The sequence below is a fragment of the Nyctereutes procyonoides genome, unplaced genomic scaffold (genome assembly GCF_905146905.1).
Source record: "Nyctereutes procyonoides isolate TBG_1078 unplaced genomic scaffold, NYPRO_anot_genome, whole genome shotgun sequence".
Classification (NCBI taxonomy): Eukaryota; Metazoa; Chordata; class Mammalia; order Carnivora; family Canidae; genus Nyctereutes; species Nyctereutes procyonoides.
Window position 1 is genome coordinate 817,731 of NW_026575052.1, and position 24,628 is coordinate 842,358.

Genomic DNA, 24,628 nt, shown 5'->3' on the forward strand with positions numbered 1-24,628 from the left:
GCATTTTGTATCTTCTCCCCTATTGCTCCCTTAAAAGCAATCTTTTCCCTGTTCCCTAACCCTACCCCCCCCACACCCTCCTCTGCCCCGCCGTGGCTCCACGTTTTCTGGCTTCCCTCTGGGATGTGGCAGGAGAGACCGGATGCGTGCAGGGTGGTGCTAGGTCTGTCCCTTTGCACTCCTCTGTCAGATTCAGCCACTGCTGTTGGGGACAGCAATGCACATACCCCCCTGCCAAGTCTCAGGAGAGGCCTCTGGTCTCTGTCTGTCTCCCCTTGCAGCTCAGGGTGGCGTCCTTCTAGTTAGGAGCTGCCTCCAGCCCTAAAGGTTGTCAAGGCCCCATGAAGCCACTAGGAGTCTCCTAACAGGCTTGACCGGCCTGCCAACGGCTCTGCTGAGGGTCCTGAGCACACGGGGCGCAGGTGCCTGGGCAGGGACACTGGTTCTTCTGCATAGATGAGCCCTCAAGGCATCCTGGGTGACACACACGGATGTGTCCGGTGGGCAGCGGGTGGGCGGCTACAGCTTCCAGGGACCGCCGGCCGCAGAGCAGGAACAGTAGGTGGACCACTGAGCGGGAGCTCCACTTAGAGGTGCCCTTGCCTCAGTTTCCCTGTGTTAAAGGGAAGGACTGGGAAGCTGGCCTGGCTGTGTAGCCCCTGGCGCTTCATCCGAGCCCTCTGGGGCTGGGTCCCTGCGTAGGCCGGGAACCTGCTGCAGGCCACCTGTGGGCCCCTTCCCCCTTCCCTGCTCTCCCCTGCATGCGCTCCAGGTGCCGGAAGCTCTTGCCACCCAGCAGCGGCCTGGGCTCCACCTTGTGCCTGGCCTGGTCCCTGGGGCGACTCCCGGGCCCTCCCCCCGCTGCGGCTGTGGAGGCCAGTGTGCCCCAGCCCCGGTGGGGAGGAGTGGCCTGGGCCTGGGCTCCACGTCCTTGTGGCCTTGGGGGCCGGGATCCGGCAGGCGGCCTGTGTGGATGGAGGGATGGAGGGCTGGAGGGCTGGAGGGTGGAGGGATGGAGGGATGGAGGGGTGGAGGGGTGGAGGGATGGAGGGCTGGGGGGTGGAGGGCGAGGGTGGAGGGATGGAGGGCTGGGGGGGTGGAGGGGTGGAGGGATGGAGGGATGGAGGGGTGGAGGGGTGGAGGGATGGAGGGCTGGGGGGTGGAGGGCGAGGGTGGAGGGATGGAGGGCTGGAGGGCTGGAGGGCTGGGGGGTGGAGGGATGGAGGGATGGAGGGGTGGAGGGGTGGAGGGTTGGAGGGCTGGGGGGTGGAGGGCGAGGGTGGAGGGATGGAGGGCTGGGGGGGTGGAGGGGTGGAGGGATGGAGGGCTGGAGGGTGGAGGGGTGGAGGGCTGGAGGGCTGGGGGGTGGAGGGCTGGAGGGTGGAGAGATGGAGGGATGGAAGGCTGGGGGGCTGGAGGGATGGGGGGATGGGGGGATGGGGAGATGGAGGGGTGGAGGGCTGGGGGGTGGAGGGATGGAGGGTGGAGGGATGGAGGGCTGGAGGGGTGGAGGGCTGGGGGGTCTGGGGGGATGGAGGGGTGGAGGGCTGGAGGGTGGAGGGATGGAGGGATGGAGGGTGGAGGGGTGGAGGGGTGGAGGGATGGAGGGCTGGAGGGTGGAGGGATGGAGGGCTGGGGGGTGGAGGGCTGGAGGGTGGAGGGATGGAGGGATGGAAGGCTGGGGGGCTGGAGGGATGGGGGGATGGGGGGATGGGGGTGGAGGGCTGGGGCGAGGACGCGGCGGGGCAGGAGCGCGGGCGGCGGACCCGGGCTCGGGGCTCCGGGCTCCCGGGCGCGGCGGGGCCGGCGGGTGCAGGGCGCGCGTCCGCTCGCAGGGGGGCGCTGGTTCCCGCCGGCTCCGGGCCGGGCTGTACCACTGCGGCTCCGCGGGGGGGGCGGCGGCGGCGGCGGCGGCGGGCGGGGCGGCGGGCCCCGGGGGCGGCGGGGCGCGGGCGGGGCGCGGGCGTCGTCGGCCTGGGGCGGGCGTCGCGGCGGCGCGGGGGCGGGGGCGGCCGGCGCGGGGGGCGGCGGCGCGGCTCGGAGGCCTGCCCGGGCCCCCCCGCCCCCGTGGTAGCGCCGGGACCCAAACAAAGGCGGCGGCGGATAAAAGGCGGCGGCGGCGGCGCTCGGGCTGCGCTGGGACCCGGACCGCTCGGGCCGCGCCGTGCTCGTGCTCGGGGTCGGCGGCCCCGCCTCCTGCCGCCGCGGGTGCCAGGGCGCGGGGTGCGCGGGGTCCGCGGGGCGCTGTGCTCCGGGCGCCGCCCCCGCCGGCCGAGGTGAGTGCGCGGGGCCCCGGGGCTGGGAGCGGGGCTGCGGGGCTCGGGGCTCGGGGCTCGGGGCTCGGGCTCGGGGCTGCGGCTGCGGGCGAGCCCCCGGGGCCTGCGGGCGAGCCCACCCCGCGCCCCTGCTCGGCGCCGACTGCCCGGGCGGCCCCGGGGTCTCGGGTCAGCGCGGTCCACGCCGGGCGGCGCTCGGGGCCCGGGGAGGCTCGACCTGCGGCGCCCGCCCGAGCTCGCGGGGCACAGCGGGTCCCGCGGAACTGGAGCGTCGGTCCCGGAGGCGCGGGGCACTCGGCGGGCACAGGCCGGCGGCCTCCTCCCCTCGGAGCCCCGGAGGGCGGCCACGGGGCGGCGGCGGCGGGGCGGGTCCGGCGCACACGCGGGGACAGCCCGGGGCGAGGGGCGCGGGGCCCGGGAGAACTTTTCCCAACTCCCCGGGGAGACCCGCGGCGGCGGGACGGGCCTGGAGACTCCTCTCGGGCTCCCGCGGCCCCGCAGACCCCACCCCGCGCACACCCGCGCACCCGCGCACCCGTGCACCCCGCGCACCCCGTGCACACCCGCGCACACCCCGTGCACACCCCGTGCACACCCGCACACCCCGTGCACACCCGCGCACACCCCGTGCACACCCCGTGCACACCCGCGCACACCCGCGCACCCCGTGCACACCCCGTGCACACCCGCGCACACCCGCGCACCCCGTGCACACCCCGTGCACACCCGCGCACACCCCGTGCACACCCCGTGCACACCCGCGCACCCCGTGCACACCCCGTGCACACCCGCGCACACCCCGTGCACCCCACGCACACCCCGTGCACACACCCGCGCACCGTGCACACCCCGTGCACACCCGCACACCCCGTGCACACCCCGTGCACACCCGCGCACACCCGCGCACCCCGTGCACACCCGCGCACCCTGCGCACCCCGTGCACACCCGCGGCACAGCCCCCAGGCCCCGCACCGTCCGCCGGTGCACGTGGGCCGGCCCGGGGCTCCCGGGCGCACCAGCGTCTGCGGGCAGCTCCCTCCAGGTCCTGGCGCCTCCGGGCATCTCACCCGGCCAGAGGCCCGAGCCCCTCCCTGGGCGCCCACGGGGCTGCCCCTGGACCCAGAGCCGCTCAGCTCCCCGCACCGCGCGCTCCCCCTTGGGGACCGGGACACGGAGACGCAGGTCTCCCCCCCCCCATGCAGACCTGAGCTGGCATCTGCCCAATGGAGGAGGAGGCTGTGGCCCCTGGAAGCCGCGGGCAGAAGCCCGGCCCTGGGGACCCTGGATTCCAGGCGCAGAGTCCATTCGGCTCAGCTCACCACCGAGCGGCTCCCGTCCTCAGTCCTCACTCCAGACAGATCTCCCGCAACCAGGCCACAGGCTACCCGCCCCTCCCTCTGCACCATTCTGTGCTTGCTCTCTCTCTCTTTGTTCCCCGCTTGTTCTTCTCCCCCATGTGTATCTCCCTCCCTCCCCCCTTTTTTGGTCTTTCCCAGTTCGTCCTTCCCAGCTACCTTCAGTCTCTCTCACCAACTTTCCTTCAGCCTGGATGTGACCCAGCGGGTCTTTGCTCCAACATGGACACAGTGGCCCTTAGGGGGAGCGACCCCATCCTCCAGGCGGCTTCCTTGCCCCTCCTCCCCTCTCTCTGAGAGTCTGACCCCACCCCTCCCTGCCCAGGGCTGCAGCAGCTTCCAGCCCCTCCCAGGGCACCTGTCTAAGGCCAGGTGCCCTAGAGCCCAGCAGCCCCTCCAAGGGGCCCAGATTCCTGTGTTCTGGGATCACAGCGAGCCCCCCACCCCATGGGGATTTTGAACGACCTGGTACCTAGGTTCTTGCATCCCCTTTGAAACCTCTTCTGCTTTTGCCCTTAAAAATCCAAAACTGTGATGGAAGCAGAGGCGTCCCAGTGTGATGTGGTGCAAGGAGCCCTGGAGCAGAAGTAGGGACACCTGCGTTCCAGTCTCGACTTGGCCACAGCCTCCCAGTGTGTCCTCGGTCAAGTTACCTCCCTTCCCTGAGCTTCAGGCTCCCCATCTGTGCAAGGACAGGGCTGGCTGACTGACCTTCAAGGGTGTCTGTTTGGCCCTAATAATGTGGAACATTAACCCATTCTAGAGTGTGGATAGGATTGAAAAATCAGGGTTGCAACCTCAGAGGTTATAGCACCTTCCCCGCCTGCTCAAAGCACCCCCCACCGGTGAATTCACCCCGTCCCCCAAACAAGGGATGTTCAGGCCATTTCCTTCATAGGACCAGAGATGTCGAGTAGTTTTCTTGAGGTCACGTTGCTGAAGCGCATTCCCCAGTGAGGCAGACGCTGATCCTACTGTGGGTACATCTGCGTGAACCACTGATTCCGCCGGTGGGTGCTCGGTGGATGAATGAATGAGTGAGTGGATCCAGTGAACCTGGATCTCCTGACCCTCAGAGCCTTGGAATGATGGGTTAAGCACATTCCTCTGGTCTCCCCAGCTCCCCGTCACTCGTCCGGTCACGTGAAGGCAGCTGGAGTTGTCTGAGGGAAGGTCCCTCCTCCTGAGTTGAGGTCACTCTGGGCGGCTTGTACATGGCCACAGAGACGGGACTAGCTGAGAGCAGCCTGAGAGGCCTGCCCGGTGGGTAGGGTCTTGGCAAGCAGCCCAAATCCCAAAGACTGGACCAAGTCAGCTGTCCGTGGGCAGCTGGCCAAGATCCGAGGCCAGGAGGGAAGACAGTCGCCGCTGCCATCTGACTGAGTGGCCACTTCTTACAGCCCCACGAGCTGAGTTCTGCAGAATCGCCTTTACGGACGAGCACAGTGAGATGCCGAAAGAGGAGGGGGCCTTCCTAAGGGCAGCCTTCGGGCCACGGTCAGTCATAAAAATAGGCACCCCAGGACGGCGGTGGTGGTTGAGGCTGACATTATCGTGTTGCCAAGGATGCCAGCATTATTAGGGTTGGAAGCTCAGTGATTAGCCTCTTTGTTTTGTTTTTTCATTTTATTTTCCTCTTCTTTGAAATTATTGCCCCACCTGAACCTGTTGTGCTCCTCCCCCCACCCAGATATGGAGGGACCGAGGGCTGGACCGGGGAGGCAAGGGTGTCTGATTGTTAGTGGGTCCCAGCTGAGAGAGAGCTTGTCATTTTAAATCCTCCTCCCCCTGTCCACCCGCCCTCACCAGAGCCCGTCTTCTGCCAGAGGAGCCGGGAGCGGTGTCAAAGTCTGTCAAAACACCCTTCCAAGCTGGGTTCCAATTGCAAAGCCCAGGGAAAATAAATAAAGAGGGCAGTGTCGGCCCGAAATAGAAACATGCACCAACTCACAAATATGCATGTTTTCTCAAAGTCGCGTTTCACGGGCAGACGGCGCAGCTCACACTCCAGCTGCTCGACAAAGGCCAGAGGCGTGGATGCTGCGGGACGGCCCGGGAAGGTGGCCCTGCCTGGCCACGGGGACGCCGGCGCCCACTGCTGCTCCGCAGCAGCCGGAAGGCAGGCCCAGGGCGGGAGGGCTGCCGCTGGCCGGCGTCCGTGTGGTCGCCGAAGCTCCTTGGAAACGGGCACCGTCCAAGGCTCCGGGCCTCAGGTCCCCTGCCTCCCGACGGGAGCAGCTGGCACCAGCGGTGCTGACCCTGAGGCCGCCAGGGCTTGAGTCCCCACCGGGTATTTACAGACGCGATTTCGCTCAGCCCTGCGACCACCTCACGGAGCAGGGATCGTTATTCCCGTTTAATATACGGGAAACCAAGGTTCAGAGAAGCGACGAGGCTTGACCAAGGCCACACACCCAGAGGAGACCAAGTTGGGGACAGACTGTGATCAAATAAACCGGAAGCCCCTGTTCCGCCCGGTACTGTTTCGAGTGTCCACTCCCTCATCCGTCCATTCGTGGAGTGAATAGTCTTAGTCAAGAAACCGTTTACACCACCGTTTGCAAAAGCGTGTGGACTCGTCTGCTGGCCCCACCCAGGGTGACGGGTGACGGGTGACGGGCGCTGCTGTGGCCTGGGTTCAACCCTCGCCGTCCCTCAGGGCCCGGAGCTGGGCACCTGAGGTCGCTGGGCTGGGCTGCGGCTGGGGGTTTGGCCTCCGCGTCTTGCACTGTGTCCCCGACCACGGGAGCCCACAGCTGTCGCCTGTGCACGAGCTCGGGTGGGAGCCCCTGCAGAAGCATGGATAGGAGAGGTCGGGGCTTCAGGGGGCGGATGGGGAGTTACTTGGAGGGGCCGAGCTGCCCAGCGTCGCCGGGAGCCAGGCCACTGAGTGTGCAGGCGGCGTCCGGGGGCCCCGTGGGGGAGCTGAGCCCCCTGCGAGGGGGTGCAATGCCACTGGCTCTCGGGGCGCCGCATCCCGTGCCCCCACCGCGAGCCTGGCCCTGCTGACCTGCCCACGGCCCTGCCTACGCATCATCACACAAACCACAAGTCGAGCAAATACAGAACATGGGTCATGTGCCGGGCACCGCTAGATGCTTTACGCCCATTAATTGACGTGAACCCCACAACAACCCAGAGGCGGGTGTTCTTATTCCACCCCGCGGCTGAAGGGACCGAGGCGGGAGAGGTTGGCTCACCTCCCCAGGGTCGCACAGCTGGCTAGGAGGTGGGTGGAGCCCACACAGCCCCGTTGGCAGCTTTGTTCTGGGGGCAAGGAAGGAGAAAATCTGGAACCAAAGCCAGAGGGAGGAGGAGCTGCTGGGCAGCAGCAGGCTGCTTCTGGTAAACCTCCGGGCCTTGTCACGCTCGCGGGCATCGGCGCCAGCAGGAGCTGCCACTCTGCCAAAGCCTGGAAGGAAGAAGCCGGGTGCGGGATCCCGGGACTGTCCCCCGGGGCCTTGGCCACAGCGTCAGGTCTCCCTGGACTCGGGGGAGAACCCACTGGGCATGTGGAACCCTGGAGCACGCCTTTGATCCTGGCATCCTGCTTCCCTCCTTTGTTCCTCCCCCTGAGGGAACCGGACCCGGAACCTGGGAAAATCAGAAAAAGCCGTTGTCGCATGGCGGATCTAGGGTCTTGCCGTGTGCTTCGAACTTGACCCCTGGGAATGAGGAAGGGGTGGGGGCCGAGGGGGAAGGAGGGGCTTGGGTTCAGATGCCAGTGGCTGGATCTAGGTCTCTTATAGGGGATGCTCCTTGGAACCAGGGATGGGGTCCTGGGAGACAGTGTCCAGAGGCCTAAGCCTCCTCTGCCGGAAGAAGTCTTCTCCTCAATCCCCCACCCCACAGTCGGCCTAGGCAGCCCCATTGCGTGCCAGGCACCGGCTGCAGAAGCAGAGAAGCCTGTGTGTGTCCCTGTATTGCTCACCAGAGTCTCCCATCCCCTCCCGGCATCTCCTGCCTGGAGCAGAGGTGACAGACAAAGTGACGGACAAAAGTGACGGCTTCTCTAGGTCCCCTGACAGTAGAAGGGAGACCCAGGTGTCCTCTGGGGCTCAGAGCACATGGTCAGGCAAGCAGGCCTTCTAAGGGTCAGGGGAGCACACTTGGGTGCTCTTCCCAGTTTGAGGTCTCGGCAGGGGGTGGGGGGTGGTAGGGAAGGCTCATCCCCGCCCGACCATCTGCCCAAGGCACCCCACACACGTGCTGGCACCTGGACAACGCGTCCTTTGCCAAACCTTGCTGATGGAGGAGACGTGAATGCCAGCTGGAAGCCGCTCCTACCTTGGAGGAGAGCGTGGTGATCTTGTCTCTGGGGGAGGCTGCTTCAGTGGGGCTGAGATGGGCAAAGCGTTTGGCAGACGGGTGCTCCTGGGATGTTTTGGGGGGGGGGCTGCGTCCCTGTCTTGCCTCCTTCTGGCCTTGGCACCGTCCCGAAGGATCTCTCGTGTTCTCAGTTGGAGAGCTCTGCAGGGCGACCACCCCGATGGCGACGATTCTACTAACAGCCGACGTATTCGGAATGTTTACTCCCTGCCAGGCACTAGGCTTGGAGCCTTACGGGGCATTACGAGGGCGTCGCTATCATTATTCCATTTTAAGGATCAGCTGTGTGAAAGGCAGAGAGGAGAAGCAGCTTGCTGGTGAGCCGTGGAACGTGGGCCAGCTGGCCTCAGGGGCCGTAATCACGGCCCCCATATGACGACCGGGTTGATTCGAGTCTCTGAGGATTGCAGCCGGAGTCCCTTTGGATCCTTCGGTAATCTGAGTAACGTGTCGTATGGGGCTGTGTCCCGGTTGGCAGGCAACACGGCTTGACCACTTGCTTCTTGACTGCCAGGCAGCCAAGTGGATCGTGTTGGGGTGTCCAGATGTGAGCAACATCTGGCAGGCTGGCAGGACTTGTCTGGCTTTCCTCCAGATGTTTCCCCTTTTCATCCCGTGTAGACACAGCTGGGACTTGGGTCCCCCTGGACATGCCTGCGTGCGTGAAATCCCTGGTTGAAAGGCGTTTGCTGGTTTTAGAGCATCATCCTGTGACTTCCCAAAGGCAGGGTGGTGGTTTCAGTCCCCGTCCGCCCTCCGGGCCCGAGACACATTAGGCTAACCTGGAAAGAAGCCAGGCTTTGGGACAGCAGCCGGAGAAGAGCCCCCTGGCCCGTCTTCAACCGGGGGAGCAGGCAGGAAGCTGCCTGGTGAGGGTTCCAGAGCCTCCTGGAGGAGAGGAGTTCAGGGTGCCGGCCACGTCACAGCACGTCTTTATGGCATCTAGCAAGCGCCGAGGAGCGAGTGCGCTAAGACGATGACTGAATGGATTCGCGGGCGAGTGAGTGAATGGCGAATGCAGCGCTGCTAAGTGGACGTCGATGGCCAGGGCCTTGATTGGACAGAGCCTGGCCCCAAGTACTGGCAAAGGGAAGGGACCTGACCGTGCCCCCTGGGCGCCCTTGACCCTTGCCCTCCCGCTGCACACCCCACCCTCTGGTCACTGAGCTCCTCTGGCCCCTGGCCATCGGGACCGGGGGCTGCAAAGCTGCTGGAGGTGGCCGCCCCAGCACCTGGGACGTGCAGAGCTCCCCACCTTCCCAGTTGCTCCCCGAGCCCTAGGCCGCCCTGCTTTCTTGCTTCTGTGTCCTGGCCCTTTGGGGATTCTCCCAAACGACAGCTGAGAGGTGTGTCTGAAAGCTCCCCGAGTCCAGCCCTCCCATTTGACAAAGTGCAAACTGAGACCCAGGAAGGAGGGCTTAGCCCGAGATCACAGGCAAATAGGAGCCAGAGCCCCGTTATCATGGAAGGATTTGCGGGGCGCTGCCCCACTGAGCAGGGCAGGGGTGCGCAGAAAGGGGCTGAGGTTCTTGAGCCCCGGAAACTTCACTGGGGTCTCTCCTGGCCTCCGGGGCTGGGAGCAGCGGTGAGTTCCTGGGGCGCCGACTCTCCCAAGCCTCCTAGGGGAAAGGCAGCAGAGCGGAGGGGTGAGATCCGCTCCTCGCTGGGCCCTGGCTCCCACCCTCAAGTCCTGTGTCTCTGGGCAGGTGCGTCGTTGTGGAGCGTGGGCTGAGCCCGTGTGCCCGCCTGTGTGTGCAGGGGTGCAGCCCCCCCCACAGGCCGGTGCCCCCCTGGACGCCCCAGCTGATGTGCGCTCGTCCAGCCGTAGCGCCCCCATCCCCCTTCCCTGCACGGCAGCCGCAAGCCCCGAGGGAGATGGGGAGGCCTCGGGTCAGGAAGGCGGAGCTTGCAGCTCGCAGCGTTTCAGACACGGGGGACTCAGGAAATGTGCGGTGACGAGGGTGGCAAGCTGATCAGAACTCTGGTTCAAATAATCCCTTCGCTTCTTTTAGCCTCCGTTTTCTTGTTTGCAAATTAGAAATAATCCCTAAGACTTGAAAACCCCCATGGAAATGACGGACAGGCTGTAAGTTGCTGCAGAGACGCGAGATTGTTCGGTCTCCCTGGAGGGCAGGGGCAGGGGGTGGCTCTGGCCTGGGACGCGGGGGCCTGGGGACGCGAGGGCATCTCCTTGCTGGGTGCTCTCATCCATCTGTCACCCTTGGCCCCTGGCGAGCCCCGCAGCAGGGGCTGCGGCAGCCCCAAGGGCTCAGAGGGGACAGTGGCCCTGAGCTTTCTCCCTTTTTTCCAGGCAGTCAGGCTGGGGCACAACCTTCCCAGTCACGGTGGCCTCTCTGGCCTTGAGCCCTTTGCATTATGTGCTTTGTGTCGTTCGGCTTCCAGTTTACCTCCAAGCTTATCTGCTGTGCCGTCCGTGAGGTCAAGAAGCAGCCTTATCTGCTTTTACTATGTCCCTGCACCCACAGATGTGGTCTGGGTGTGCTGCGGGGAGGGTTAGGGCCTCCAAAGCCACCCCCAGACCTAAGGACCCTTGGCCACCTGCTATGTCCCAGCGAAGCTGCTGGCACCCAGCACATTGCTTAGCTGGTGTCATTGCAGGCCCCTCCCTGCATGTCCCCGAGCCCCCAGTTACACAACAGCTCCCAAATGGGGTGAAAGGGAGCCCTATCCCCGTCCTTTGTCTCCTTGTGTCGGGCAGAGGCTGAGAATCCGAAGGGAGAGGGTTTGAGGGCGTCTCGCCCCAGAGAGGGGAGCACCGTTCAGGGGTATTAAGTGACTTGCTCTGAGTCACACAGCAGGTTGGCGGTGGCCGTGGGGGGGGGCATCCCTACGCCCAGCCCCTGGGGCCGCTGTTTCTGCCCCAGATGAGGACCCCCTGCTTCCGCCTCCTTCCTCGTCCCTGAGCTCTGAGCCGCGGGGACAGCCGGCTGCAGCCAGGGATGGCAGGGGAATTGTTTTACATTTTTGTTAATCAGGCCTCAGAGGAAGAGAAGGACCCCAAGCTCATCATCCACGAAGGAATCCAATTTGGCTTTTATGGCCTTGGTTATTGGTCGTATTTTGTGGGGATCTTTTTATTTTTCATTAACCCAGTGGTCTGGGGGCTGAGGAGCCGACTGGCTGCGGGGCCCAGGGGGTCCTCCGGGCTCACGCTGAAGTCCAGACAGCGGCCAGGACTTGGGAGACGGTGGGAGGGGGACAGGTTGGCCAAGGCATGTAGTGAGGGATTTCAGGAACCTTCCGGCCCTTCAGGCAAGGGGCGCCTGGGGCCTGGCTGTATTTTATGGGCTTTGTGTTACCGGTTTTATTAAGCTTTCGTTGCCTTTTCTTTAGAGATGCCGAGGCTGCTTGGGGGGCTCGGGGAGCAGGACTCGTAGGTCTGGGCCAGGGGGCCTGAGCTCCAAGGTGGTGAGGGGGGTGGGGGGAGGGCAAGAGGGGGCCACCCAGGGGGGCTTTCCTCCGGCCAGTGGAGCACAGAGGCTCTGGGCTCTGACATCGGCTGCAGGGGCCCAACCCCAGCCCCTCCCTCCCAGAGCTGAGGCTGGATCCGCGGTGGCCTAGTGCCCGGTGCCTGGTGCCACAAAGCACCCCCCCCCCCCCCGCAGCTTCTCCCGCACGGCAGGCCCTAGGCCTTCAGGCCTCTTTCGCTGCTCGTTGAAGAGCAGATTGGCCGATGTGGGCAGCCCGCGTCCCTCTCTTTGACTGACGTCCCTTGCCGGGCCCGGATGCCATCACACCTTCCCTCCCGGCGGCTGGAGGAGTGAGCCCTGGCCAGAGATCCGGGAGGCCGAGTCCATCCCGGGACCGGGGAGGGGTGCGGCAAGCCTGCAGGGGGGCAGATGTGCGCCCCAGGGTGGGGGAGGCCGCAGCCTAGAGCCCCCGCTGGGAGAAGTCACTGGGGACTGGGGAGGGTGACCGGGTGGCAGGGTCTTTCAGAGAGTGATCCTGGGCCGCTTGCAACAGAATCAGCTGCGGAGCAAGTGTGACCGCAGATTCCTGGGCCTCCCCCTTGCCCCCCGCCCCCCGCCACCCCCCCAGAGTCTGATTGACCGGATCTGGTGGTTTTAACGAGTGCAACTGCCGACGGACCCATCGTGGAGGTGAAGGCCAAGGTGGTAGAGAATACGAGTGGGCTGTGGCCAGCCTGGGGCCCTGCCCGTGTCAGGGGCAGGTTTGGGGGTCTCCGGGCCTCTGAAGTTCATCGTGATCGTACCTGCAGCCGTGACTCAGCAAGCATGGTGTCACCATTGCCATTTTACAGAGGAAGACACCGCAACTCCAGGCCCCCCCGCCGGTGGCAGAGCCGCGGTTTGAAGCCAGGTTTCTCCGACTGCAAAGTCCGTGCTTAGCCCCCCAGCCCCCGGGCCCGGCCCTGTGTCTCGGTACCCCACATCCTTCAGCGCGGGGCACGAGAACACACGGGGTGGGGGGGAGCCGGCCGGGCCCTGGCGCGCGCCGGTACTGGAGTCCCCGGGTGATACATTGACCAGAGCAAAGCTTGTTTGCCGGATATATATTGCGCCGCTGGGCTGCCGAGCCGGGGCCTAGTTTCCCCACCAGCTGTCAGCCCGGGGAGGCCAGCTGTCCTTCACGCGCTCCGTGCCCGCAGCCCGCCCCGCTCTGCAAAGCCAGGACTCCCCGGGGCTGGGGCAGGGAGGATGGGAGAGTTGGGGTCTCGGGGCCAAGGGAGGGGCTCGGACGAGCCCCAGGAGCCACCTAACCACACCCCTCCCTCCGCGGATTTGGAGGGCATTCCTCATCTCATTTGAGATGCTGGGTAAGACTCCGGGGTTTTGGAGAGAAGACTGTAGGAAGCCCCTGCGTCCCTAATACGGCTCTTGGGCTGAGAGGGGGTGACTGGTGTCAGAGGGGCCTGGGCGCCGGCGGGGCAGGCACCTAGCCGGGGCACCTGAGCGGGGGCGGTCTCTCAGATGATGGGACATTGGGGAGGGCCCTCCCCTCCCTTCCCCACCGCGGATGAGCTGCCTTCGCCAATGACCAGACCCAGGGTCAGGGAGCAGACGACACGGTCCCCTCCTCGGCGCCGGGGGAAGCGGGACTGGATCTCGTTTCCAACTTGCACCCAAATCTCCCAGCCGAAGGGTAGGAGAACCCGAGCCCCCGAGACGCCCCCAAGGACCGGCTGCCCCGGGGAGGCAAGACGCCCCGAGCCGGGAAGAAAAAGCTGATTAGCTCCTAATTGCCATTAAGTTATATATACATATACGTATTTTAAGTTGAATCTGCATGTCTAATGTGATCTTTTTTATTACATTTTAATAGTCTGGCTGGGATAAGGGGATGAAGAAGGAAGGCTTCTGTCGCCCGCGATGGGGAGGAGGGACACGGTCACCGGGGCTGCAGGCTGAGCCGTCGGCCGGAGGGCAGCGGGGGGGCTTGGGGGGGAGATCTTGGCGGCGCCGTCGCCTCCCATCGAAGCCCCACTCCGTCCGCCTGGCCTGGACTTGAAGAACGCTTCTTTCCCTAGACCTTAAAAATTGCTTCCCTGTTTGGCTTTTTTGGGGGCACGTGTGTAGTTGGTCCTGGGGACTGCCACCCGCCCCCCGAATTGGGCAATGGAGTGGATGGAGCCGCAGTCCTGGCTCTGCCCCTGAAATAAGAGCTGCGGAACGTCCCCTCCCTTGGCCGGGCCTCGGTTTCCCTAGCTGGAGGATGAAATAGTGGGGCTGGCTGTGCCCTGGGGTCCCCCCTCTGTTCGTCTCGGGGGACCCGGGGGTTTCCACAGCCAGTCACTCACTGGGCGTTTGCCGGTCCTTCTGCTGTCTCGCCAGGGTCTGTCCTGCTGTGGCTCGGCCTCCCCCTCCTCGTGTTCTGTCCTTAGTGGACGCAGCCCTCCTCCCAGGCCCGCGATAGGAACTCCTCCTCAAAGAGTTGAAGGCTGTTGGCAAAATCCCGTCCACACGCATACGTACACATTCTATTTTTAAACAACAATTCTCGTTCTAAAAGTAAGGCTGCACCTAGGTGATCGCGGAAAAATTGGAAATCACGAAGTATAAAAAAGAAAATAGAAATCACCCGTAATCCTCCCAGATGGAGATAAACCAGTGTAAACGGTTGTTTGTTTTTTAATACATATACATGTGGATTTGTTGTTGTTGTTGTTGTTATAGGATTTGAGATCATGCTTCAAATGTGGCTTTGGGTTGCCCGCGCGCCGTCCTTCAAGCTGAGTCAGGCTCCTCCTTCCCAGGCCCCGAGGGGCTGCTGTTCCGCGGCAGGCGGCTGCCCGCTGGCTTTTCCCAGGAGAAGGGAGAGCTTGTTTCGTGGACGGGTGTCCAGCTTGGCTCCTGGGCTCCCGGAGGCCCAGAGTGGAATTGAACTCTGGCCACGTCTGCGAGTGTGAGTGCGTGTGCGTGTGCGTGTGACAGGCAGAGCGGGGCAGGCGGACGGCGTAGTCGTGAGAAGCACCCCCGGGCCCACCCTAACGGGAGGCCGGGGACCCCGATGGAAGTCGGCTCATGACGGGCGCCGTGGACGTGTCCGTAGCGCCTTTCCACGGAGCAGCTGGAGCTCCTCGCGAAGATAATCAATTCCTGTGGCTTGAGAAAGGAGAATCCATGTGCAGTTTGCTGCCCCCGCTGGGGAGGGCCCGGGGAGGTGGGTGGTCGCCCACTGAGGCATCGCTGTCAGCCCCCACCCCGGGGGCCGGCCTCCCTGGGCGCCGGAGGGCCTCAGACCTCGCCCACCCTCGTCGGCCCGTGGACCAGGGCTCCTGTCTGCTCTCTGGGGGGGATGGCCCCACCGGGAGGACCCGGGTCTTCACCACCTCAATCCTGGAGGGCGGAGACAGGGCCCGGGACGGGAGGGACATGCCCAGGGCCACACAGGACGTTGGGGGGCTGAGCCAGGCCAAGCCCTTTGCCCACCGGTCTGGTGTCACTTCTCACGTGGCAGCTTCTCTTTTCAGGGGGGACTGAGAAGGTGGGGTGGGGCCGGGAGGGGGCATGATAGACACGGAATGCACCCCATCCACTTCCTGCATGTCCATTTCGTGCCCTTTAAGGTCCTCCCCGTCCCCACCCTGGGCACAAATAGCCCGACTCCCGGCCATGTGGTCGTATTGTTTGGCGACTCTCCTCCGTCCAGGAGGAAGTTCTCTCCAACATCTAGCTCAGATTCTCCCGAGATTCCTTTGCCTTCCTCCATGCGACAACATGTGCTAAGCACCCGTCACCCTGCCCCCACCAGGTACTTTAGGCCACAGGAACCCAGCAGCGAACCTAACAGCGAAGTCCCTGCTCTCGCGGAGCCCAGGCCCACCTAGCTGGGGGGCTCTCACCGGGAGGCAGAATGGCTGTGCCCAATTTTCTGGTCGCTTAAATCCAGCAAATGTCGTCTGCGGGGCCTGGGGTCACAGGTAGGGGACAGGGCTCCATTGCAAGTGTTTCAGGGACCGTTCCTGTGTAAGCAGTCACCCCCAAACTTCGTGAGGAATGGCAACCAGTGTGTTATGCTCATGGAGCTGTGGGCCAGGACGGGGTCCAGGAGGGGGTGGCTTGGCTCTCCTGGCACCTGGGTCTCAGCTGGGAAGGCCTGAGGGCTCGGGTGACTCCTCGACCGGAGGGGTCTTTGCTCACACGTCCGGTGGTTGCCATTGTCGGCAGGAGCTCCTGCCGTGGTCTCTCGGCTTCCTCCCAGCACAGCAGCTGGGTTCCAAGGACAAAGTGTCGGGGGGGGGGGGGGGAAGCTGCCTTCTGTCCCTTGGCCTCGTCTCGGAGCGCCCTTGCTGCTGCGGTCACGACGCCCCACCCCGGCCCCCAGACACAAGGGGACGGAGTGCAGACGTCACCGCTGGATGGGGAAGCCCAGTCATCCCGTGAGAAGAGCACACGAGATGAGGGATGCTGCTGTGATCACGGCAGCAAGTGCAATGGGCCACGTGGGTCTCGCAGGAGGTGGCCGGGGGCTGGGGTCACCCCCTGTGGACGTCATCCAGCCCCCTCTGTGAGGGGTACCGTGAGCCCCATTCTGCAGGTGGGACAGCTGAGGCTCATAAGCCTGCTGTAAGCCACACAGCTGGGGTCGGCAGCCAGCTCTGCCTCCATGGCCACAGACCACAGACCCGGACGCCTGGGGAAGAGTGGCTGAGAGGATCCCACACCACTCCGAGAGTGCGGCTGTGACCCAGAATCCTGGCCTCATACCCCCCCCACTCATACATCAACACATTGTAAACTGTACACCCCGAAAAGCTGGAGACAGGGCACATGGACCCCAGAAAAAAGGCGAAAGTGGCGTCCGCATCCTCCTCCCCAGGCTGGGAGTGGGGCCGCGGTTCCCACCTGCCCCACCTGCACAGGACCCCCTCGTGCCGCCCTCTGGATGTGGGATGAGGCCGAGCTCAGGAGTTTCTGCGGGTGCAGACTGGGCCCCGCGGCAGGTAGCATCCCCGTGGCAGGTGTGCTTGGGGCAGGCAAGTGCACTTCGGCTGTCCCAGCTGTCCCATCACAGGCATCTTCCATATTTGGGGAGCAGTCCCCGCCCCCTCGCCCCCTCGGGGCCTCTCTCCCTTTCACGTCTTCTGCTTTGCTCTCCTTGTTCCCCCACCCACCCACCCACCCGCCTGCCCCACTCTGTCTCTGTCCCTTTGGTGTCTGCCCACCGCCACCCAATTCCACGGTCCCCGCTGGCTCCTCTTTCCAACGGTCTCTGTCTCTCCTCTCTCCCCTTTCCTGTGTCTCTGTCTCTGCTTCCCTCCTTCCCCTCACCCTCTCTTCCTCACTTTCTTTGGGCTGTCGGCAGCCCCCTCTCTTCCTGGACAGACCGTCTAATTGAAATGGAGCACTCTAGAGAATGTTAATAGGAAAGGCAGCATTAATTAGCCAGCTCTGGCATAATTAGCTTCCTCTTCTCAATGCCTGGCGTCTAACTGGATAATGAGTCTCTCTCCGTCCAAACAGAGGACAGGAGGGACAAGGGGGACAGGCCATGCCCGGGGATGCTGGAAGGCCTCCTGCCTTCGGGCCACCCTGCTGGAGTCCTCAGGCTGCCCAGCCTGCCCTCTCCTGCCAGGCCCTCCTGCTGCTTGTGCCCAAGTCTTGGGGAGACAGATGCCCGGCCCCTGCTCATGCCCAAAGGTCTGACGTTGCTGGAGCTGCATGTTAAGTGGCCTGAGCCTGACAAACAGTGGCTGCAGCTGCGGCGTCCCAAAGAGGGGGTGGGGAGCCATCGAGAGTTCTTGAGGAGAGCTGTGACAGGCAGCCAGCGCGGGCACAGCCCCGTGGGCCCTGGCTGAGCACGTTACAGCTCCCAGAGGGGAGCAAAGAAATCTGCGTAAGTGACAGATAATAACATGCTACACAGACTGCAGAGCGCTTCCCCTCTGACCCCCGCCGTCGTGGGAGGCGGGAAGGGCCCCCTCTATTTTATTCACAAAGACTCTGAGGTTCGGAGAACATGCCGGCGTCCACACTACCGAGACCCAAACTCGGGTCCATCTGACTCCAAAGATCCCGTTCTTTCCCCCTCTACCCTGGTAACTTCCGCAAGGTACTTCGGCGTTGATTAAATAAGAGAGGTCATGGTGGAGAGACAGACGCCTCACGTTGGCCCGGAGTTCTAAAATCCGAGCGTGAAGCCAGAGTTGGGACGTCCTGCGTGGTCCACGATTTCCGTCATACATGACGTCCCCTTCCGTGGGGAGGACGTGTGTCCTCCGTTTGCACCTGGGCTGTGATTGCTCCCTTTTCTGTGACCTGGAAAGCCAAGACCTAGCTGCGGGAGGTGATGGGCAAATAAACATTTTTTTTTCTTTGTCTCGTGCCCGAGAGATTAAGTGCAGTGGAGGTGAATGTGTGCTGGATGCAATTCCGTGGTAGTGTTTGTGGACGGTGGGTACCGGGGCGGGCACCGTCCGCTCCCTCCCTGCAGCCTGCTGACCCTCTCCCTCTCCTGTAGGCTATGGACTCGGAGGATGACCCCTTGCTGCAAGACGTGTGGCTAGAAGAGGAGCAGGAGGAGGAGGAGGCGGCGGGCGAGGCCTCCGGGAGGGCCCCGCGGGCAGGGCCGCGCGCCGAGCCCGCGGGGCAGTGTTGCTGGCGGCGCTGGGCCTGGCCTTCTGGGCCGCGGGCCTCGGGCTTCTGGAGCACCCTGGGCTGGGCCTTCACCAACCCGTGCTGCGCGGGGCTGGTGCTCTTCCTGGGCTGCAGCATCCCCATGGCGCTGTCGGCCTTCATGTTCCTCTACTACCCGCCGCTGGACATCGACATCTCCTACAACGCCTTCGAGATCCGCAACCACGAGGCCTCCCAGCGCTTCGACGCCCTGGCGCTGGCGCTCAAGTCCCAGTTCGGGTCCTGGGGGCGCAACCGGCGCGACCTGGCCGACTTCACCTCCGAGACGCTGCAGCGCCTCATCTCGGAGCAGCTGCAGCTGCTGCACCTGGGCAACCGCTCTCGGCCGGTGGCCCGGTCCCCGCGCGCTGCCCCCGGGGGCGACCCCGGCCACGAGCCACCTGCCAGGCGCGGGGGGCGTGTTCGGCGCGAGGCCCCGCCCCCGCGGGACCAGGCAGCCAACCAGGGCCAAGGCCCGCTGAATGGGCGGCCCGAGGGGGGGCGGTGCCGACGCAGCGCCCCGCCCCCCGCCGCGGCCGCGGCCAATCAGAGCCGGGCCCGCCGAGGGGCCTCGCGCTGGGACTACTCGCGCTCGTACGTGAGCGCCAACACGCAGACGCATGCGCACTGGCGCATCGAGCTCATCTTCCTGGCGCGCGGCGACGCGGAGCGCAACATCTTCACGAGCGAGCGGCTGGTCACGATCCACGAGATTGAGCGCAAGATCATGGACCACCCGGGCTTCCGCGAGTTCTGCTGGAAGCCCCACGAGGTGCTCAAGGACCTGCCGCTGGGCTCCTACTCCTACTGCTCCCCGCCCAGCTCGCTCATGACCTACTTCTTCCCCACCGAGAGAGGCGGCAAGATCTACTACGACGGCATGGGCCAGGACCTGGCGGACATCCGCGGTGAGCGGGGGCGGGGCCTGCGGGGGGCGGGGCCTGCGGGGGCGGGGCCTGGGTGGAGCCTCCTGGAGGCTGGGAGGAGGGCCAGGACCTGGCGGACATCCGCGGTGAGCGGGGGCGGAGCCTGCGGGGGGCGGGGCCTGGGTGGAGCCTCCTGGAGGCTGGGAGGAGGGCCAGGACCTGGCGGACATCCGCGGTGAGCGGGGGCGGGGCCTGCGGGGGGCGGGGCCTGCGGGGGGCGGGGCCTGGGTGGAGCCTCCTGGAGGCTGGGAGGAGGGCCAGGACCTGGCGGACATGAGCGGGGGCGGGGCCTGCGGGGGGCGGGGCCTGGGTGGAGCCTCCTGGAGGCTGGGAGGAGGGCCAGGACCTGGCGGACATCCGCGGTGAGCGGGGGCGGGGCCTGCGGGGGGCGGGGCCTGCGGGGGGCGGGGCCTGGGTGGAGCCTCCTGGAGGCTGGGAGGAGGGCCAGGACCTGGCGGACATGAGCGGGGGCGGGGCCTGCGGGGGGCGGGGCCTGGGTGGAGCCTCCTGGAGGCTGGGAGGAGGGCCAGGACCTGGCGGACATCCGCGGTGAGCGGGGGCGGGGCCTGCGGGGGGCGGGGCCTGGGTGGAGCCTCCTGGAGGCTGGGAGGAGGGCCAGGACCTGGCGGACATGAGCGGGGGCGGGGCCTGCGGGGGGCGGGGCCTGGGTGGAGCCTCCTGGAGGCTGGGAGGAGGGCCAGGACCTGGCGGACATCCGCGGTGAGCGGGGGCGGGGCCTGCGGGGGGCGGGGCCTGCGGGGGGCGGGGCCTGGGTGGAGCCTCCTGGAGGCTGGGAGGAGGGCCAGGACCTGGCGGACATCCGCGGTGAGCGGGGGCGGGGCCTGGGTGGGCGGGGCCTGGGTGGGCGGGACCTCCTGGAGGCTGGGAGGAAGGCCAGGACCTGGCGGACATCCGCGGTGAGCGGGGGCGGAGTCTGGGGGGCGGGGCCTAGGTGGGCGGGGCCTGGGTGGGGCTTCCTGGAGGCTGGGAGGAGGGTCAGGACCTGGCGGACATCCGCGGTGAGCGGGGCCTGCGGGGGCGGGGCCTGCGGGGGCGGGGCCTGGGTGGGGCCTTCTGGAGGTTGGGAGGGCCAGGACCTGGTGAGCAGGGGGCGGGGCCTGCGGGGGGCGGGCCCTCCTGGAGGCTGGTAAGAGGTGAAACCTGGCCTGGATCTCGCCCCTGGAGGATGCGGTGGGACTGGGCTGTGCGGGCCGAGCCAGGAGGTGACCTGACCTGGAGGTGGTAGGTCCAAGGGCTGGGGCGCGAGGGGCTCCGGGGGGACAGGAGGGAGGTCTGGGCGCACACCCGGGTTGGGGGCGGTGGGGGTTAGAGAAAGCATGGGGTGGGGCTCGGGCGTGAGGCTGGTTAGCGGGAAGCCCGGGTGCGGTGAGGGATGGGGCATCGCTCAGAGGAAGATGGGGCCGACTGGGGTGGAGGGGGACCAGCATGGGGTTGGTTCGAGGCAGTTTGGAAGATGAGACTTGAAGGAGGCTAGAGAATGGGTGCAGGGCGGGGTGCGGGTGCTTGGGTGTGATTCCTAAGGGACCCGTGGACAGGGTTCTAGGCAGAGGGGGACCGGAACGGGAAGGTGGAGCTTTAGGACTGCAAAGACTGAGCCTTGGAATTAGGTGAAGCTCACATGCAAACAAAACGTGAATTTATCAGGAGCTGCCCGAGCAGGTCTGGGGGCTGCTGCTCCTGGGCAGTGAGTTCTTTAAACCCTCACCCTGTCCCATTAGGGACAGCCTGAGGAGGAGTTTCCTCCATCGTGAGAAAGGAGTCGGGCAGGGTGACGTTGATGGAAGGCTGGGGGGAGCTGCCCCTCTGAGCTCCTGGGGCCCCCACCCCTGCAGGCTCCCTGGAGCTGGCCATGACTCACCCCGAGTTCTACTGGTATGTGGACGAGGGCCTCTCCGCAGAAAACCTCAAGAGCTCCCTCCTGCGCAGCGAGATCCTGTTTGGAGCACCCCTGCCCAACTACTACTCGGTGGACGATCGCTGGGAGGAGCAGCGGGCCAAGTTTCAGAGCTTTGTGGTCACCTATGTGGCCATGCTGGCCAAGCAGTCTACTAGGTAGGAGGTCCAGCTGCACCCCGTGTGTGTTTGCCCCTGTGCATACCAGGAGGGGGCTGTGCTACGGTAAGAGATTGTCTTCCAGGTGCTGCTTTCTCCTAAACCCCAGATCATCTGCCCTCAAACTTCTCCCTAGGAAATCTTTCTGCCTGAATCAGGGGCGGAGCCAGATGCGTCCTCACCGTCACAGTGACAGCTGAAAGGCCCCATTTCTTGATCAGTGCTAGTGGATAGTGAACATGGCCATTTTGGTGGAGGCAGGAAATCCCATAGCTCTTGCCCCTGCAGGTGTGGGGGTGTTGATGACTTTTCTCCTGAGACAGTGCTACAGGGTTTTCTGGAAAGAGTATTGCCCAGGGAGTACTGGCCTCTCTGCCTCTACTACCCAGGGAGATAGTTGGCAAGTCAGTCTACTTCTCTGGGCCACTTGTAAAATGGGGATGGTGAGTCCTGTTACCCTTCTGGAGGCACCAGGAGGAGCTGAGCCAAGAGACGTGAAGGTGCTCCCAGGCCATGGGCACCTCGGTTGTCCTCCAAACCTTGGGATGTGTGTCTAACCATACAACTAGCCCCTTCCTCACCCAGAAAGGGCACTAGATCGTTTGTCCGTCCTGATGGACAGTAACTGGAGTGACTCTCAGTCCCCTGCCCTGAGGAGGCCAGTCCCAGACCCAGGAGGAATCATTCTGCTTGGAATGCCCTTGCCCCTTCCATCACTCATCCATTACACTGAGCAATTACCGTGAAATCAGAGCCAACGTTGATGCAGGTACAAGCCCCTCGTACGCAGCGCCTCACACCGACCCAGTGAGGTAGATGCTACTATGGTTACCTCCGTTTTACAGCTGAGGAAATTGAGGCACAGCACAATTCAGCAGTCAGTTGTCCGAAATGATAAAGCTCGTAAATGGTGGAACGGCATTAAAATCCCGACAATTAAAATCCAGCATTAAAAGCGGTGGCTCAGTGAGTTAAGCATCCAGCTCTTGATTTCAGCTCAGGTTATGATCTCAGGGCTGTGAGATGGAGCCCCACGTTGGGCTCCGGGCTGGATGTGGAGCCTGCTGAAGATTCTCTCCCTCTCCCCACTTACATGCCGCCATGCATGTGCTCTCTCTCTCTAGCTCTCTCTCAAAGAAAGAAAGAAAGAAAGAAAGAAAGAAAGAAAAGAAAAGAAAAAATAAACAATCCAAGCTTTCTAATCTGAAGCCCTTTACCCTTTGGGTTTTTATGCCAGTCACGGTGCTAGGAGCCTCCTCCCAGCCACATCTCTTTGCCAAAGAAACCCGTGTTCATCCGCTAAGATGCAGCCTGGGCAGTTTTTCCCTGAAGCTGGATCAAAGGGCTGCTGTACCCCCTCCCACTGTGCCCTTCCTTCTCCCTCAGGAGGCAGGAGAGAGCATATGTGGAGTTAGATGTGTCTGGGGTCACATCCCAGCGACTCCACTTAGGTGTGGGAGTTTCAGCGAGCTCTCGCCTCTGAGCTGCAGTTCGCCATAGCCCTTGGCTGTCTGTTTTTGAGTCGTTTAATTCCTTGTCGCTCAAAGGGCAGTCCTCAGATCAGCAGCATCAGCGTCTCCTGGGGGCGTGTTATCGATGCAGAATCTCACGGCCTTTCCTTGACCTGCAGGATTCCCCGGTGACTTGTTTGCACGTGAACGTTTGAGGAAGGTCTAGTTGCATTATGTTTCAGTAGAGTGTGAGTTTGTGGGGGCCTGGGATTGTTCCTGGCTCACTTCTGTAGGCCTAGCCCCTAGTACAGTGCCAGGAAGCCCTTAGTAGGGATTTGTCTTGGGAATGAGTGAGTGGATGGATGGATGAATAAATGGAGGTGTTCCTGAGAGAGGTACTTGGCTGGGTGGGGAAGCTGGGAGGGGCTGGCTACAGGAGGATCTTTAGGGTTTCAGGTACCGACAATTCCCTCTGCATGATATGTTCAGCTGCTGAGTCAAAAATCTTTGCCTGGGGACACCTGGGTGGCTCAGTGGTTGAGTGTCTGCCTTTGGCTCAAGGTGTGATCCCGGGGTCCCAGGATCGAGTCCCACCTCGGGCTCCCCGCAGGGAGCCTGCTTCTCCCTCTGTCTGTGTCTCTGCCTCTTTCTGTGTCTCTCATGAGCAAATAAATAAAATCTTTTTAAAAAACCCTCTTCCTGGGATCCCTGGGTGGCGCAGCGGTTTGGCGCCTGCCTTTGGCCCAGGGCGCGATCCTGGAGACCCGGGATCGAATCCCACGTCGGGCTCCCGGTGCATGGAGCCTGCTTGTGTCTCTGCCTCTCTCTCTCTCTCTCTCTCTCTCTCTCTCTGTGTGACTGTCATAAATAAATTTTAAAAAATTTTAAAAAAAACCCTCTTCCTGGGTAGAAAAGCCTCTCTTCCCCTTCCCATCCCCCTAGAGCTTCATAGGTGTGGTGACAAGCCGAGTCCCTATAGAGTTGACTTTAGTATCTTCGCGTGGAATAATCAGATCTTTTTATTACTCTATTATTGGTTACCCAAGAGACGGCAACATCACCTTGACTTATTACAGAATAATACAAATGATCACTTTTACTACTTCCCTGACAATACTAGAATCTTAGAACATGTTCACTGCATTTATATCCCTTCAGCCATTTGCATTTTGTTGCATGCATTTAATTCTATATACATTTAAACCCCGTAAGACATTACATTATTATTTTACTGAGTCAGTACTCATTTATATTTACTCACATATTTACTTTTCCGGTTGCTCTTCATTAGTTTCTACAACTTCATGTTTCCCTCTGGAATCATTTTGCTTGTATCTGAAGAACTCTCTTTAGTATTTTTTTTTTAGCATAGGTTTGCTGGTGATAAATTGTGTTGCTTTGCTTACAAAACATCTTTATTTTACTTTCATTTCTGAAGCATATTTCTGCTCTTATAAAATTATTAATGGGCAGTTCTTTTAATGCTTTAAAGCTGTTAATCCATTGTGTTCTACTTCCATCATTTTTGTGGAAAAGTCATCTGTAAATATTTTCATTGTCCCTTTGAAAATTTGTCTTTTTTTTCCCTCTGGCTGCATTTAAAATTTCTTTTTGACTTTGATTTCACCAAGACTGGTGAAACGATGATTTATGTTGGTGGTGTTTTCTTTGTGTTTGTTGTGCTTTGGGTGCATCGAACTTTGTGAATCTGTAGATTGATAACTTTCATCGGTTTTAGGAGTTTCCTGGCTATTCCCTATTCAAATATTGCTTCTACCTTTTAGGATTCTTTTTTAGGATTCTAATTACACAAATGTTAGATCTTTTCACTGAGTCCCATGTGTCTTCAGTGTTCTTTCCAATATTTTTTAAAGTTTATTTTTATTGGAGTTCAGTTTGCCAACATATAGCATAACACCCAGTGCTCATCCCGTCAAGTGTCCCCCTCAGTGCCTGTCACCCAGCCACCCCATCCCCCCACCTACCTCCCCTTCCACTACCCCTTGTTCATTTCCCAGAGTGAGGAGTCTCTCATGTTCTGTCTCCCTCTCTGATATTTCCCACTCATTTTCTCTCCTTCCCCTTTATTCCTTTTCACTATTTTTTATATTCCCCAAATG

General features: G+C 62.6%; 1 protein-coding gene across 1 annotated transcript in view; it reads left to right on the forward strand.

Moving 5' to 3' along the window:
• The first annotated feature begins 2,197 nt into the window (after nt 1-2,197).
• DISP3 (dispatched RND transporter family member 3) overlaps nt 2,198-24,628 on the forward strand; it is a 45,772-nt gene continuing 23,341 nt past the window's right edge. The window contains exons 1-3 of the mRNA XM_055331181.1: nt 2,198-2,276; nt 17,904-18,966; nt 20,838-21,057. Of these exons, the coding sequence (XP_055187156.1) occupies nt 17,907-18,966; nt 20,838-21,057 (1,280 nt within the window). The 5' untranslated portion in view covers nt 2,198-2,276; nt 17,904-17,906. The remainder of the gene's footprint in view (nt 2,277-17,903; nt 18,967-20,837; nt 21,058-24,628) is intronic.